Source organism: Rhodamnia argentea, chromosome 4, assembly GCF_020921035.1.
Source record: "Rhodamnia argentea isolate NSW1041297 chromosome 4, ASM2092103v1, whole genome shotgun sequence".
Classification (NCBI taxonomy): domain Eukaryota; kingdom Viridiplantae; phylum Streptophyta; class Magnoliopsida; order Myrtales; family Myrtaceae; genus Rhodamnia; species Rhodamnia argentea.
In genome coordinates, this window is record NC_063153.1 from 3,503,351 (window position 1) to 3,516,533 (window position 13,183).

Below are 13,183 nucleotides of genomic sequence, written 5' to 3' on the forward strand. Positions count from 1 at the left end.
GGATGACATGTTACAACAGTAGCAAGACGGGTCATGTCATTCGTGATCGTGGCGAGCCAAAGAATGTACAAACCCTTTATACACTTAAAAGTGTTAGTTTTGCATCAAGTTCTGTATTTTTAACTGAATCTCATCATTTGTGGACTATAGACTTAAGCGCTATAGACCATGTAGATAGAGATAGGACTTTTGTGGAATTTCGACGAATTCCAAGTGGAGTGAGATGGATCTATGTAGGAAATAATTCCAGAGTGAAAATTAAAGGAATTGGCACCTGCTAACTCATCATGCGTGGTGGACGCACTTTATTCCCGCATGATGTCCCGTACGCTCCAGAGATTCATCGAAATCTTGTTTACGTGTTAATGTTAGTTAAACTCGATTTTAGCATGAATTTCCATAACAATGGTGTACATTTTTGTTGCTAGGTATAACTTTTTATGGTTCGAGTTATTTTGTAGATGGCTTTATTGTGTTGGATGTGGAAAATACTAACGTGAGTATTTGTTATTCCCTATTTGCATCTTTCAATTCTAGTGAAAATGATGTGAATATTTGGCATGCTAGGCTTGGTCGTATTAGCCAATAGGGAATGAATAGATTAGCTAAAGATGGCTTATTAGGCAATATTGAAAATGTCAATTTGCCTGTTTGTGAACATTGCCTAGCTGGGAAAACTACTCGAAAGTCATTTGGAAAGGGCACGAGAGCTGAATTTTCTTTGCAACTAATCTATACAAACATATGTGGTCTAATGAATGTGAAAGTAAGGCATGATACTATTTATTTCATCACATTTATTGATGATTATACTCAATTTAGATATGTCTATTTGATTTCTCATAAATCGGAAGCATTGAGTTGCTTCAAGAAATTTATGACCTTAGTGGAAAATTAGTTAGACAAGAAAATAAAATCTTTGAGATCCGATTGAGGTGGAGAGTATCTATCTGCTCGGTTTAGAGATTTATGTGATGAAAAGGGTATAGATAGACAGTTATCCATCTCATATACTCCTCAACAAAATGGAGTAGCTGAGAGAAGAAATAGAACCTTACTTGAAATGGTTAGGTCTATGATGATGCAAGCTAATTTATCGATCGCCTTTTGGGGTGATGCCTTATTGACATCGTGCGCCTTCCAAACCAGTCCCTTCCACTCCATATGAATTGTGGACAGGCCGAAAACTTGATTTTAGCTTTCTTAAACCTTGGGATTATGCTGCCTATACTCATGAGTCCACTCATAAATATAGAAAACTAGGACTAAAAGGCAAAAATAGTGTCTTCGTGAGATACTCGGAACACTCAAAAGGGTATGTGTTCATTGGGGAGCAAGAAAGTGGAAGTGTGACTGAATTTGAATCACGAGAAGTCATATTCATAGAGAATGAATTTCCAAAAAAGGGCGAAATAGGTAAAGACTATTCCCTATTTGACACCTTAGATTAGGATAATGAGATAGTTGGATATAATGATCCAAGTGGGAGCAATGTAAGAAGTGGGGAGTTGAGTACAAGCCAATTTCAATTACAACCACTCGATGAAACGATACTATTATTTGTTCCGAGTGGAGCGTAATGGAGAATGAAATACCTGGGGTACAATCTTCTCCATGACGAACTTGTCGTAAAAGCATTCCCCGATGACCCTTTGAGATTGAAGGGGAAGCTTTCATGATAGCCCCACTAAGGAGGATGAGCCAAGGAATGTAAATGAGGCTCTAACTCGTCCTAATAAGGAAAAATGGATGGATGCGATGAAAAACGAAATGAAGTCAATGGAGTCCAATCAAGTTTGGGATTTGGTTGATCTCCTAAAAGGACGTAAGGCTATTGGGAATAAATGGGTCCTCAAAATAAATCGTAGAGCTGATGGCTCAATTGAGAGATATAAAGCTCACCTTGTTGGGAAAGGATACAACCAACGGGAGGGAATTGATTATAAGGAAATTTTTTCCCTTGTGGTTAGATTTACTTCGATTCGTGCCATCTCGGCAATAGTGACCAGTTTGGATCTAGAGTTATATCAAATGGATGTGAAGACTGTTTTTCTCAATGGAGGATTAGAAGAGGAAATTTATATGGAGCAACCTATTGGTTTTATTGCCAAAGGCCAAGAACAAAAAGTATGTCGACTTTTGAGATCTATATACGGCCTTAAGCAGTCTTCAAGGGAATGGTATATACGCTTCCATAACGCCATAGTGACATATGATTTTGACATGATTAATGAAGATAATTGCATGTATATCAAAAGATCCAAAAGTCATTTTATAATTTTATCATTATATGTTGATGATCTAGTGATTGCCGGAAGCAATACGGAGCTTGTCAAAACAATCAAAAGTTGGCTATCTTCTAATTTTCAAATGAAAAATATGGGTGAAACTACATACATTCTCGAAGTTAAGATTTCGAGAGATCGTTCGAAAAAGTTGTTGTTTCTTTCACAAGAAATGTACATTAATAAAGTTCTTGAACGATTTCGTGTACAAGATTGTAAACCCATTGATACTCCTATTGCAAAAGGTAGAGGATTGAGTCGTAGAATGTGTCCTAAAACTCTACATGAGCAAGAGCAAATGAAAAACGTTCCATATACCAGTCTTGTTGGAAGTCTCATATACCTTATGATATGTACCGGACACGATATTTGTTATGTAGTAGGACTAATGAGTAGATACCAATCTAATCTAGGTCAAGCACATTGGATTGCTATTAAGAGAAACCCGAGGTATCTAAAAGCAATCGATGATTATTTGCTGACATATCAAGGGAGTGATATACACCTTGAGGGCTATACTGATACTAACTAGGGATGAGATTTGGATGAGAGGAAATCCACTTCTGGAAATTTATTCTTACTAAATAATGGCATATATCGTGGAATAGTAAGAAACAATAGTGTATAGCCTTGTCCACCATGGAAGCCGAGTTTGTAGCATTATCAACGACTATACAAAAGTGTGTTTGGCTTAGAAGATTTTGGATCATTTAAGTGCCACTAGAAATATTGCAAATCCTGTAAAAGTTTATTGTGATAGTTAGGCAGCAATAACTCACATTAAGGATCCTAAATTCCACAGTAAGGTCAAACACATAGACATTAAGTATAATTATGTTAAGGATATGGTAGCACGAAAGGATGTGAAGCTACTATATATATTTACACATAGAATGTTAGCAAATCCTATGACAAAGCTGTTTCCTAGAGATGTTTTCGTAAGTCATGTAAAGACTCTAGGACTGCGTAGAGGTTGATGTATTGAATATTTGTATTTTTCCTGAATATTTATAGTTGATGATGTTGTTTATCAATATGGATGTCTATAAGTCTATCTAATATTTATGCATATTAATGCTTTGTGCATTATATTGAGAAGGTATGTTGGACATATTAGAGATTAGCCCACTCGCATGGGTAATCGTCTCTATTTATTGCGTGTTGAATAGAGATGAGACAATTTTAAGCTTATTTTCTAGTTGATAATTGAGAGCTCAAGCTTAAAGTACTTAAGCCGCCTCAACAGAATGTTAAGATGAGGACTTATTATTCCTAAAGTTCGCAAGTGAAATAACTCACATATTTCACTTTATCTATCTTTATTGTCGGATGGGAGTTCTGATGGAAACTCTTGGCCGGAGTTGTTACGTGAACTCGAGTTAGATATTGAGTATGTCTAAGTTATCATCCGTACGATATTAAAATAGAAAGACATACGCTCCATGGAGAAGGAGAAAATACCATAATACGTATTTCATATTACATATGCATGAATTGACCAATGAGAGTAGGCAAAAGTTTAGATCTCAATTTTTCTAAATCGTGTGAGACTCTCGAGGATAAGAATCCCTCATTTTCATACCCTCATGACTCTTCATTATTTTTTAGATTTCTTTTTAATGTTCAGTATCTTAGAGTGTTGCCTATGGTCATGAAATTGATTCGATCTAAAGGGACACTTCTAGAAAAGCGAGTTGAACCGAGATTGAGAGGTATAATGGAGGAGGAAGATTAATTTGGAGTTTTTAAGTCACATTATGGATTATATTCACGGACCGATCAGTTATGATTATTTAGTGTGATCATAACTGTGAATATAACATATCATACTTAAATGAGATAAAGAGAGAAGAATATATATGTGACTGATCAATCTAAGGTATAGCATACGAAAATCTATCCTTGAATATGTCTATTTTGAGATGTCATATACTCCCAATGGATGTATGACAATGAGCTCTCAGCATATATTAGTCGCATGGGTTATTTGCCAATATGAACTTTGCGAAGATAAAATTTGTTTGTGTTTGGTCCTCTGTGAACAAGTGAGAGTTGTTGGTCCTTCGTGGGCATGTGGGAACTATTTGCCCTATATGGGCGAGTAGGAGATATTGGTGCGCGGGACTTACGGTGTGCGCCCATGAAAGCAATCACCTGGCCACTAGTAGTTATCTGCTATTTGAAACGTGATAAGTCACGTTTCTTCAAATGACGTAAAAAACTGCTATTCTCTCTCCTCATGTTTAGTCTGTCGCTTTCAAGAAGACAAAAAACGATGTACGCTTTCTCCCAACTCACTATTGATTGGCATTCAACACAAAGGAACTACCGAGATCGCATAGAGGCACTTAATATGTGACAATTAAGGTATGTCCTTGTGATATATCCACTTCGATCAATGATTCAAGCGATCCATTGGGCATGCTTCCACAAATTGAATGTTTAGATAAAATGGGCTTCGTACTCCAACACTAATAATACAGATCGACCTGGTTTCCAGTTTCAAGGGAAGATCTCCGAGGAAACCTAGCAGGCTCTCAATGATGGCTGAATGTGATTGTACAATGTTAGAGATGAACAGCAGCAATGGAAGTAGGAGATGCAACATCCTTAGCTCGTCCAACGAAGAAAATGGGCAAATTTGTGGGAGATGTCTCCTTCCTCTATGTGGACTTTTAGGGTGTATATGTGCGTCAAGGTCTTTTAAGCTGTCCATCCATGGCCTTTTAAACAGTTCAAGGCTCCTCGTGCCCCCGCCAAAAAAGGGGCCATTTGGACTTTTCTATTTTGGCTAGTGGACTCATTTGAGCACTAACATATTAGGGATATGGAAGCACCGGTCACTGTCTATTGAATTGATTTATCGAATAATTTGACAAGTTGAAACAAGTTTCCATTCGTTCCAAGAAAAATATATGATTTGAAAAATATTTACCTAAAAATAATTACTTATATACCTCACAAAAATGAAGGTATGAATTTTTTTTTTTATCCCACGAAAATAGTTAGACATAAATTATTGTCGATAAGAAAAATATTTTTGATTAATTAATTATTTTAAAGAAAACAAGTGATCAATTTTTGGAATTTTTTTTCCAAAATATTCTTTTTTCACGAAACAAATGGAGTACACATATATATAGGTAATTTATTAAAAAAAAAGAAAATAAGTTAAGCATTTTTGACACATATAAGTAATGTGATAAATTCCAAATTAAGATTTTATGGGTCCCTTGGAAAATGTACACTTACAATTGGTCTCACTATTTTGTTGTGACGTCATAGGGTGCCACCTACTGGCTTGTCTTTTATTTAATATGATATTATTTATATATTAGCACATGCGGAAGACGAAACAAACATCAAGCCATCATACAAGTTCATTTAAGGATAAGCATGCCTAAAGGGTATGGCTTCAACAAGTTCACTACCTATTTCACGTTATCAATAAGATCATTCATCAAATTGTGAAAATACTTACATACACACACATACACACACAATGTTATATGTATATTAATCATTTCAAAAAATAATAACAGCTGGGAAACTACACAAAAACATAACTGTTCCCCTTTCGACTATCATCTTCGGCGTACTCCATCGACACACTACAGCACCACCAAGTCACAACTAGCACGTCAAAGACCACTCGGCATTTCCCCAATGCCATCATGGACAAAATCAATGATCGATACACTATAGCACAACGAACGACTCGAGTTCGTTGCCACAACTTGCCAATCCAAATGGCGTCATAATGAACTCATTAATGTCTAATATGTCAATCAAATCATCCATCATCACTTATCACATCTCAATGATGTTTTCCATTCATAAATGCCAACTAGTTATGCTATGCCTGTCGTCTTGTTAGTTACGGCCTAAAAAATTTCACACCCATCTAAAGTCACCGCCGATTTGCTAATCGGCTCGTGTGGGTCATTTCTAGTGCACACCCTAAATCTATGGGGTCACCATGTTCTCAAGCATTCCTGTATACTCTCCGGACTTCTGCGGATCACCATGTCCATAGATATACATACATCCCTATATTCGCAAGGCACGAGTCATCTCCGAATACACACATCGGAGGTATTCATTCTCTTTCACCAACTCCCACAAGGCATCCTAGGCATCTCTCATCCTGGCATCTTATGCGTTCATCCTTTCATTCACTATCTCAAATGTAATGTAATGTAATGCCATGGATATATCATGACAAAACTTGTGATGCCCTGGAATTTCCACATCCGTAAGATAACTAGACTCGGTTTAGATCCAACCGTGAATTCCCGCTTGTTGCATAATATTGAACTTTGAGGATTTAGGTGTTAATAGTTGGATTATTTTCGAGACGTTGGTCAAAATAGATTAGGCTTTGTTACTCCGGCCGTCGCATAGTACCTTCGAAAATCACGTACTCGAGCCTAACCATGACCGAGCCCGAGCTATGAAAAGATCAAAATGTCCTCTGTCAATTGAGGCAAATGTCCGGCCAGTATCGAAATGGTAAATTACCATTTTACCCCTACCTTTATACATATATGACAAAAACATTCAAATCTTGGTGGGCCCTATTCTCTAGTCAAATCCATCTTCCAACCTTCACATCACCCGCCAACCCATGACATCAACCTTTTCCCTCTCTTTTTTCTCTCTTCTCCCTTCCTCTCTATTCCCCTCTCCCTTTCCTTCTCAATTCTCACGGCCCCCCGACCGAACCTCCTCCTCCTCCCTAGTTGTGCGTTAGCCACCACCTCCTCTAATTCCAAACACAATTAGCTTCCTAACCAAGGATTAGAGATTAACTCATGGTTCGAATGATCTCGAAATGACGACGGTGGCGGCGACGACGGTTCTCGAAACTCACGGCTCCTCATGGGTTCCTCAATTTTTTAATAGTAATATGACCCGATGGCAGCTAAGCTCCGGTGAACGGCGGCAACGATAGGGGTAGGGCTGTTCCTAATAGAAAAAGGCTAAATCGAGACAAAATAGGGGTACCGGGGTTGGTTCACGGGATCTCGAGGTGTTAGCTAATTGTATGGAGGTACATGGTGGTTGGAGGTGGCCGAGACATCCATCGGATGGGCGGAAAGTGACTTGCAGCCACAAACAGAAGCAAAAATAGAAACATGGCACCGAAATAAGGAAGCGGGTTTCGAAACAGAGGAGCGACTGTTTCGACGGGCTACGGGCGATGGTCGACTTTCGAGTCAATGGTGAGGGTATGAAGTGGACGGAGCTGTTGATAAGTGGTCGGAATAGCGGTGGCAGGGGCGGCAATAGAGAGTAGTAACAGCAACAATTCGAGCGAAAGTAGGGGCGCGGGCTGCTTTCGGGGTCGGCACAACCTGATCGCAGCCCGACAGTGGCCGATGGTAATATGCGGCAGCTGCCGGCGTTGGGGCAAGATGGCAGAGGTAGCTGGTGACATGTGGAGCTTGTTGGAGCAACGACGGCGAGGCAAGGCAGCAGCAGCAACTTGTAACGGCAGAATAGGGGCAAGAACAGAGCGTGGAAGGTGTTGAACTTGCGGTGGTTTGCCCGACGGTTCGATGGGGGCAGCACAGTGCGACGGTGTGGAGGCGTACGTGTGGGGTAGCTATACAAGGAGGAGGGGAGAGGTGGTGGCTTCGGTGAGGAGTATCGTACATGAAAAGCAGAGGGAGAGGGAGTCGGTTGGCAATGGGGGAAGGAGAAGAGAGGAAGGAGAGAGAGAGAGAGAGAAAGTTGGAAATTTTGATTTTGGGGGCTTAAGTGATAAGGTGGGGCCCATGGCAATAAATTTTCTTATCTTGATGTACATAAATCCTAAGGGTATTTTGATAATTTTACGTTTTGGGCGGGGGCATTTTGGTCATTTCATCACTAAGGGCAATTTGGATATTAGGCTATCTAACGGAGGGTAATTTAGTCTTCGGGCGCGAGGTTTTGATCCTAAAGCGCAAGACTAACGATCGAAACTTAAACTAATTCAATCGTCGATTCCAGAAAATATCCGATTTTTGACACTTAATTCCTCAAAATCCAATTTCAAGCAACAAACTGGAATCCACAATCATTCCATAAACTGAATTCCGTTATTTTACGGATGTTGAATTTCCAGGGCAAAAGACAAATTTTCTCTACATGCTCAAATTATAGTGACATAAAGCACTCAAGGAGTTGCTATCCTAAATCAAGAGACTAACTCGAGATATTCTTAGATTTAAAAATTCCTCTAACCCCAAAGGACCCAAATAGATTTGGGTACCAAAGAAAACTTGAGCTTCATAGATGATTGCAGGTACCAATGAAAAGAAGAAATAAGTGATATCTCGATAGTGGCTGTTCTAGACACATGACTAGAGACACTACGATGTTCATCAATCTTGAAATGTTTGATGGAGGAAGTTTTTCCTTTGGTAGCAATAACAAATGAGCAATTACGAGCAAAGGAACTATGAAGATTGACAACCTTCTTATCAATGGTGTCTCATTGGTCAAGGGCTTGAATTTCAATCTCATTAGTATAAGCTAGCTATGCAACATTGGATATAAAATATATTTTATAGAAGATAAATGCTCGAGTGTAAGCTGAGATAACAAGTGCTCATTCACTAGATGAAGACATGGCAATACGTATCTTTTGGATACATCATATGAGGATGTGAAATGCCTTCTGTCTGTCAAAGATAATCTAGAACTTTAGCACAGAAAGTTGGGACACATAAGCCTCAAACAAATCACAAAGCTTTCTAGAAAGAAGCTAGTGCGAGGATTCCCAAATGCCAAGTTTGAACAGACAAAGCATTGTGAAGCATGTACACTTGGAAAACAAGTAATAAATACTTACAAGTCTATAAATGAAGTTTGTACTAACCATGCTCTGCAGCTATTACATATGGATATTTTCGGACCCACTCAAACTCAGAATATTGGTGGTAAAAGGTATTGTTTAGTCATTATGGATGATTATACTAGATATACTTGGGTTCTCTTTCTTGCACATAAGAGTGATCCATTCTCATATTTTGAAAGTTTTTCAAAGAAAGTTCAAAATGAAAAAGGATACTCAATTTTTGGCATCAAAACCGATCATAGTGGGGAATTTGAAAACAAATATTTTGCAGAATTTTGTGAACAAAATGGTTTTCAACATAACTTTTCTTCTCCTTACAATCCACAAAATGGAGTCGTTGAAAGGACAAACAGATCTTTGTAAGAAATAGCAAGAACTATGTTAATTGAAAGCAAAGCACCATCCCACTTCGGGATCGAAGCTGTTTCTCTTGCTCGTTACATTATAAATCGTGTCTTTCTGAGACCATTACTTGAGAAAACACCCTTATGAGCTTTACAAAAGAAAGAAACCAAACATATCATACCCTCATGTATTTGGGTGTAAATGCTACATCCTTAAGAACTCAAGTGATCGGTTTGGTTATTCCACTTCAAGCAAAGCATATAGGGTCTTCAACAAGAACTCATAAATAGTTGAAGAATCTATGAATGTGAGATTTGAAGATGAATATACTATTCAGAAGGAAGACAGTGAAGGCATAGTACTATCTAAGTAGAATACTTCATCCGAGAATGAAAATCAAAACGAATCTTCTCAGAACATGGAAGACATCCAATCCATCACTATTTCTAAAGAAGAAAATCCCGAGGAATCTCCGGAAACTAATAAGTCAAAGAAGAACTAAAAATACAAGTCCAGTCATCCTACGGATCTAGTCATTGGAGACATAGATGAAGGGATCATAAAAAGATCCAAGCTTAAGAATGCTATAAATGCTTTTATATTATTTTTTGAAGTAGAACCCAAAGGAATTACAAATACCCTTGCAAATGAAAGTTGGAAAGAAGCAATGCAGCGAGAGCTACATCAATTTAGACTTAGTGAAGTTTGGGAACTAGTACCCAGACCGAAGGATCATCCAATTATTGGAACCAAATGGGTCGTTAGAAACAAATTGGATGACAAAGGGAAAGTAACCATGGACAAAGAAAGACTCGTTGCAAAGGGCTACTCCCAAGAAGAGGGGATTGACTATGATGAAACGTATGCTCCAGTAGCAAGATTGGAATCCATCAGTCTGTTACTTGCCTATGCTTGCTACAATAACTTCAAGCTATATCAAATGGATGTCAAGAGTGCATTCTTGAAAGGAAATATCAAAGAGGAAGTATACGTAAAAAAAACCCTTAGGCTTTGAAGATCTAAAGGGCCGAAATCAAGTATATAAACTAAAAGAAAGCTCTCTATGGACTCAAACAAGCACCCCGAGCTTAGTATGAAAGGTTAAGTAATTTTCTTACTGAAAAAGGTTTTGAAAAAGGTAAAGTTAATACAACTTTATCTATCAAAAGAGAAGGCAAATAAATCTTCTTATCTAGATATATGTAGATGATATTATATTTGGTTCTTGTCATATCTCGAACCCTACGAGCACGCCAACATCCCACCTGGCCATACTTGAGTACGGTTTCCCAAGAACTAATGGACAACAAAATTCAAACTAAATGCGAATGATAATCACATACGGAAGCGAAAACAAATCTCCACACAAAGAAAAAAACATACGATGCTTTGGAACAGTAAAAGAAACCTTATATACATATTCATATATCCTTTACAAAAGCCCAACCCAAGGCTTTAGAGGTCAATTGTACAAGCCTAAGACCACCTATAACAAAACAGATCAAGTGGTCAAAGCTTAGCTCCTATCCTAGGAGGGTACTCCCAAAAAGTTAAGGGGCAACTGTTCTAAGCTCCATCTCCGCTGTTATCCGAAGACGTCCCTAACGCCTCCTCATCGTCTGTCTTAAAAGATGGCTCTAGATCGACCTCTGCATCAGACGGCTCTACTATCTCTACGTCCCGGTCGGGCTCCATAGGCTCCATCTCAGGTTGTGAATCATCAAGACCATTGTCCGGGCTGGTCACAACGCTATCGGGAGGTGTAGCCCGAGTGGGGTCCCATTCCCCAACTCCATCACAAGGAATGTCGAACCCTCTAAGCAATCCGACGGATAGATCCTAGTGCCTATAAGACCAAGCTAGATAGGTATGGGGCTGCCAAAAATGACTTCCCTCATCTACCCAAATAGTAGTGGCATGCCTAAAATATACCTTGTCCTTTCCTACGGGATACTCAATAACCACGGTCTCCATATCCATGGGTACTCAAACCGCTGCGGTGGACCATTCATAATCAAAGTGGATGGCCTGAAAAGGTAACCCACGATGGGGTGAGAACAAATCTTAGCAAGTAAGTTCCTAAACCTAGGTTAGGGCGATAGTGCCTCTGGATACATCCTAAGCGAACAATTCTAAAAAAATTTCCAACTCAGCCAAAATTACACAACATAATGCAAGAAATAAGAGCATATCATTCTTCCAACTCACCACGCCTTTAATAAAGCTAAATTAATCAAAAGCCCGCGTAACACGTATCGGGCTATAATATAAGGAAAGACTTGCGTAATAACGCCTCAGGCCATTATAGTACTCCCGACCCGCGTGATAACGCCTCAAGTTGATATAACCCGCGTGATAATTCCTCAAGTTAGCATCCCGCGTTTAACGCCTCAAGATAAATACAAAACCCCGCGTAATAATGCATCGGGTATAATATGATTAAATATACACAAAAACCCCGCATAATAACGCCTCAGGGTATAACTTCCACAATCACACTTGATTCTCCTCAGAAATGACCATATATCGAACAATATACACTAGAACAACCGATCAAGACCACACGATCACATCAAACCTTCTAATCAACCAATCAAAACCACACGATCTCACTAAACCTCTTGACTAATAGCTTGGGGCCACACGATCTCACTAAACCTCCCGAGTAACAGATCGGGGCCACACGATCTTCGTAAACTTTTCGATTGACAGATCGGGCCACACGATCTCACTAAACTTTCCAATTAACGGATTGGAACCACACGATCTTCCTAAACTTCCCGATTAATAGATCGGAACCACAAAATCTAATCACACTAAAGCAACATTCAATCGGGACCACACGATCTAATCATACTAAAGCAATAATCAATCAAAACCACACGATTCAATCACACCAAAGCAACAACTCATTGGGACCACAAGATTTAATCACACCGAAGCAACGATCAATCGGGACCACACGATTCAATCATATTAAAGCAATAATCAATCGGGACCATACAATTCAATCACACCAAAGCAACAACTCATCGGGACCACACGATTTAATCACATTAAAGCAACAATAAATCGGGACCACCCAATTAGATCAAACCCAAGCAATAATCAATCTTAGCCACACGATTAACCACATGATGAACTCATGCAAGACCACACGATCAACACATGCCACAAAATTTGGTCAAAGCTCCCAATAATCCAACCAAGAAAATTTCCATCCAAATCACTCCAATCTAACACCATTAGCAACCTAACAACCTAATCAAGGTTTAGAAGCTTGCTTACCTTGAAATCTAGCTAAAACCTACGGCCAAAAAGCTGGAAAATCAAAGATCCAAGCAGCGGTACCGGCGGTGTTTTCTCGGCCGGCGTGATCCACGGCGGTTCCGCGGCGTCGGATGGCTCAACGACGGTGGCTGGAGTTTTGACGGTGGTTGGCGATTCACGACAAGGCTGGTGGTGGTTGGATGGTAGTTCAACGGTGGTAGTGGTGGTTCGGCGGTGGTTCGGTCGGGCAAGAAAGAGAGAAATGAGTGAAAATTCTTGGTCCAAATGAAGAAGATGAAGAGGATAAGTAGATAAGATAGGTTAATATATTTTTTAGGTAAGATATTTGACTAAGAATTATTGGTCTTGAATGATGAGATAGGGACTTGTGGGACCCTCCAATAATTCACTCCATTATCTCTCTTAAAACTCAAGA

General features: G+C 39.2%; 1 protein-coding gene across 1 annotated transcript in view; it reads right to left on the minus strand.

Annotated features, from left to right (window-relative positions):
• LOC125314746 (serine carboxypeptidase-like 18) overlaps positions 1-4,893 on the minus strand; it is an 80,520-nt gene extending 75,627 nt beyond the window's left edge. Inside the window, exon 1 of the mRNA XM_048277706.1 lies at positions 4,775-4,893. Within this exon, the coding sequence (XP_048133663.1) occupies positions 4,775-4,893 (119 nt within the window). The remainder of the gene's footprint in view (positions 1-4,774) is intronic.
• Between the last annotated feature and the right edge of the window lie 8,290 nt (positions 4,894-13,183).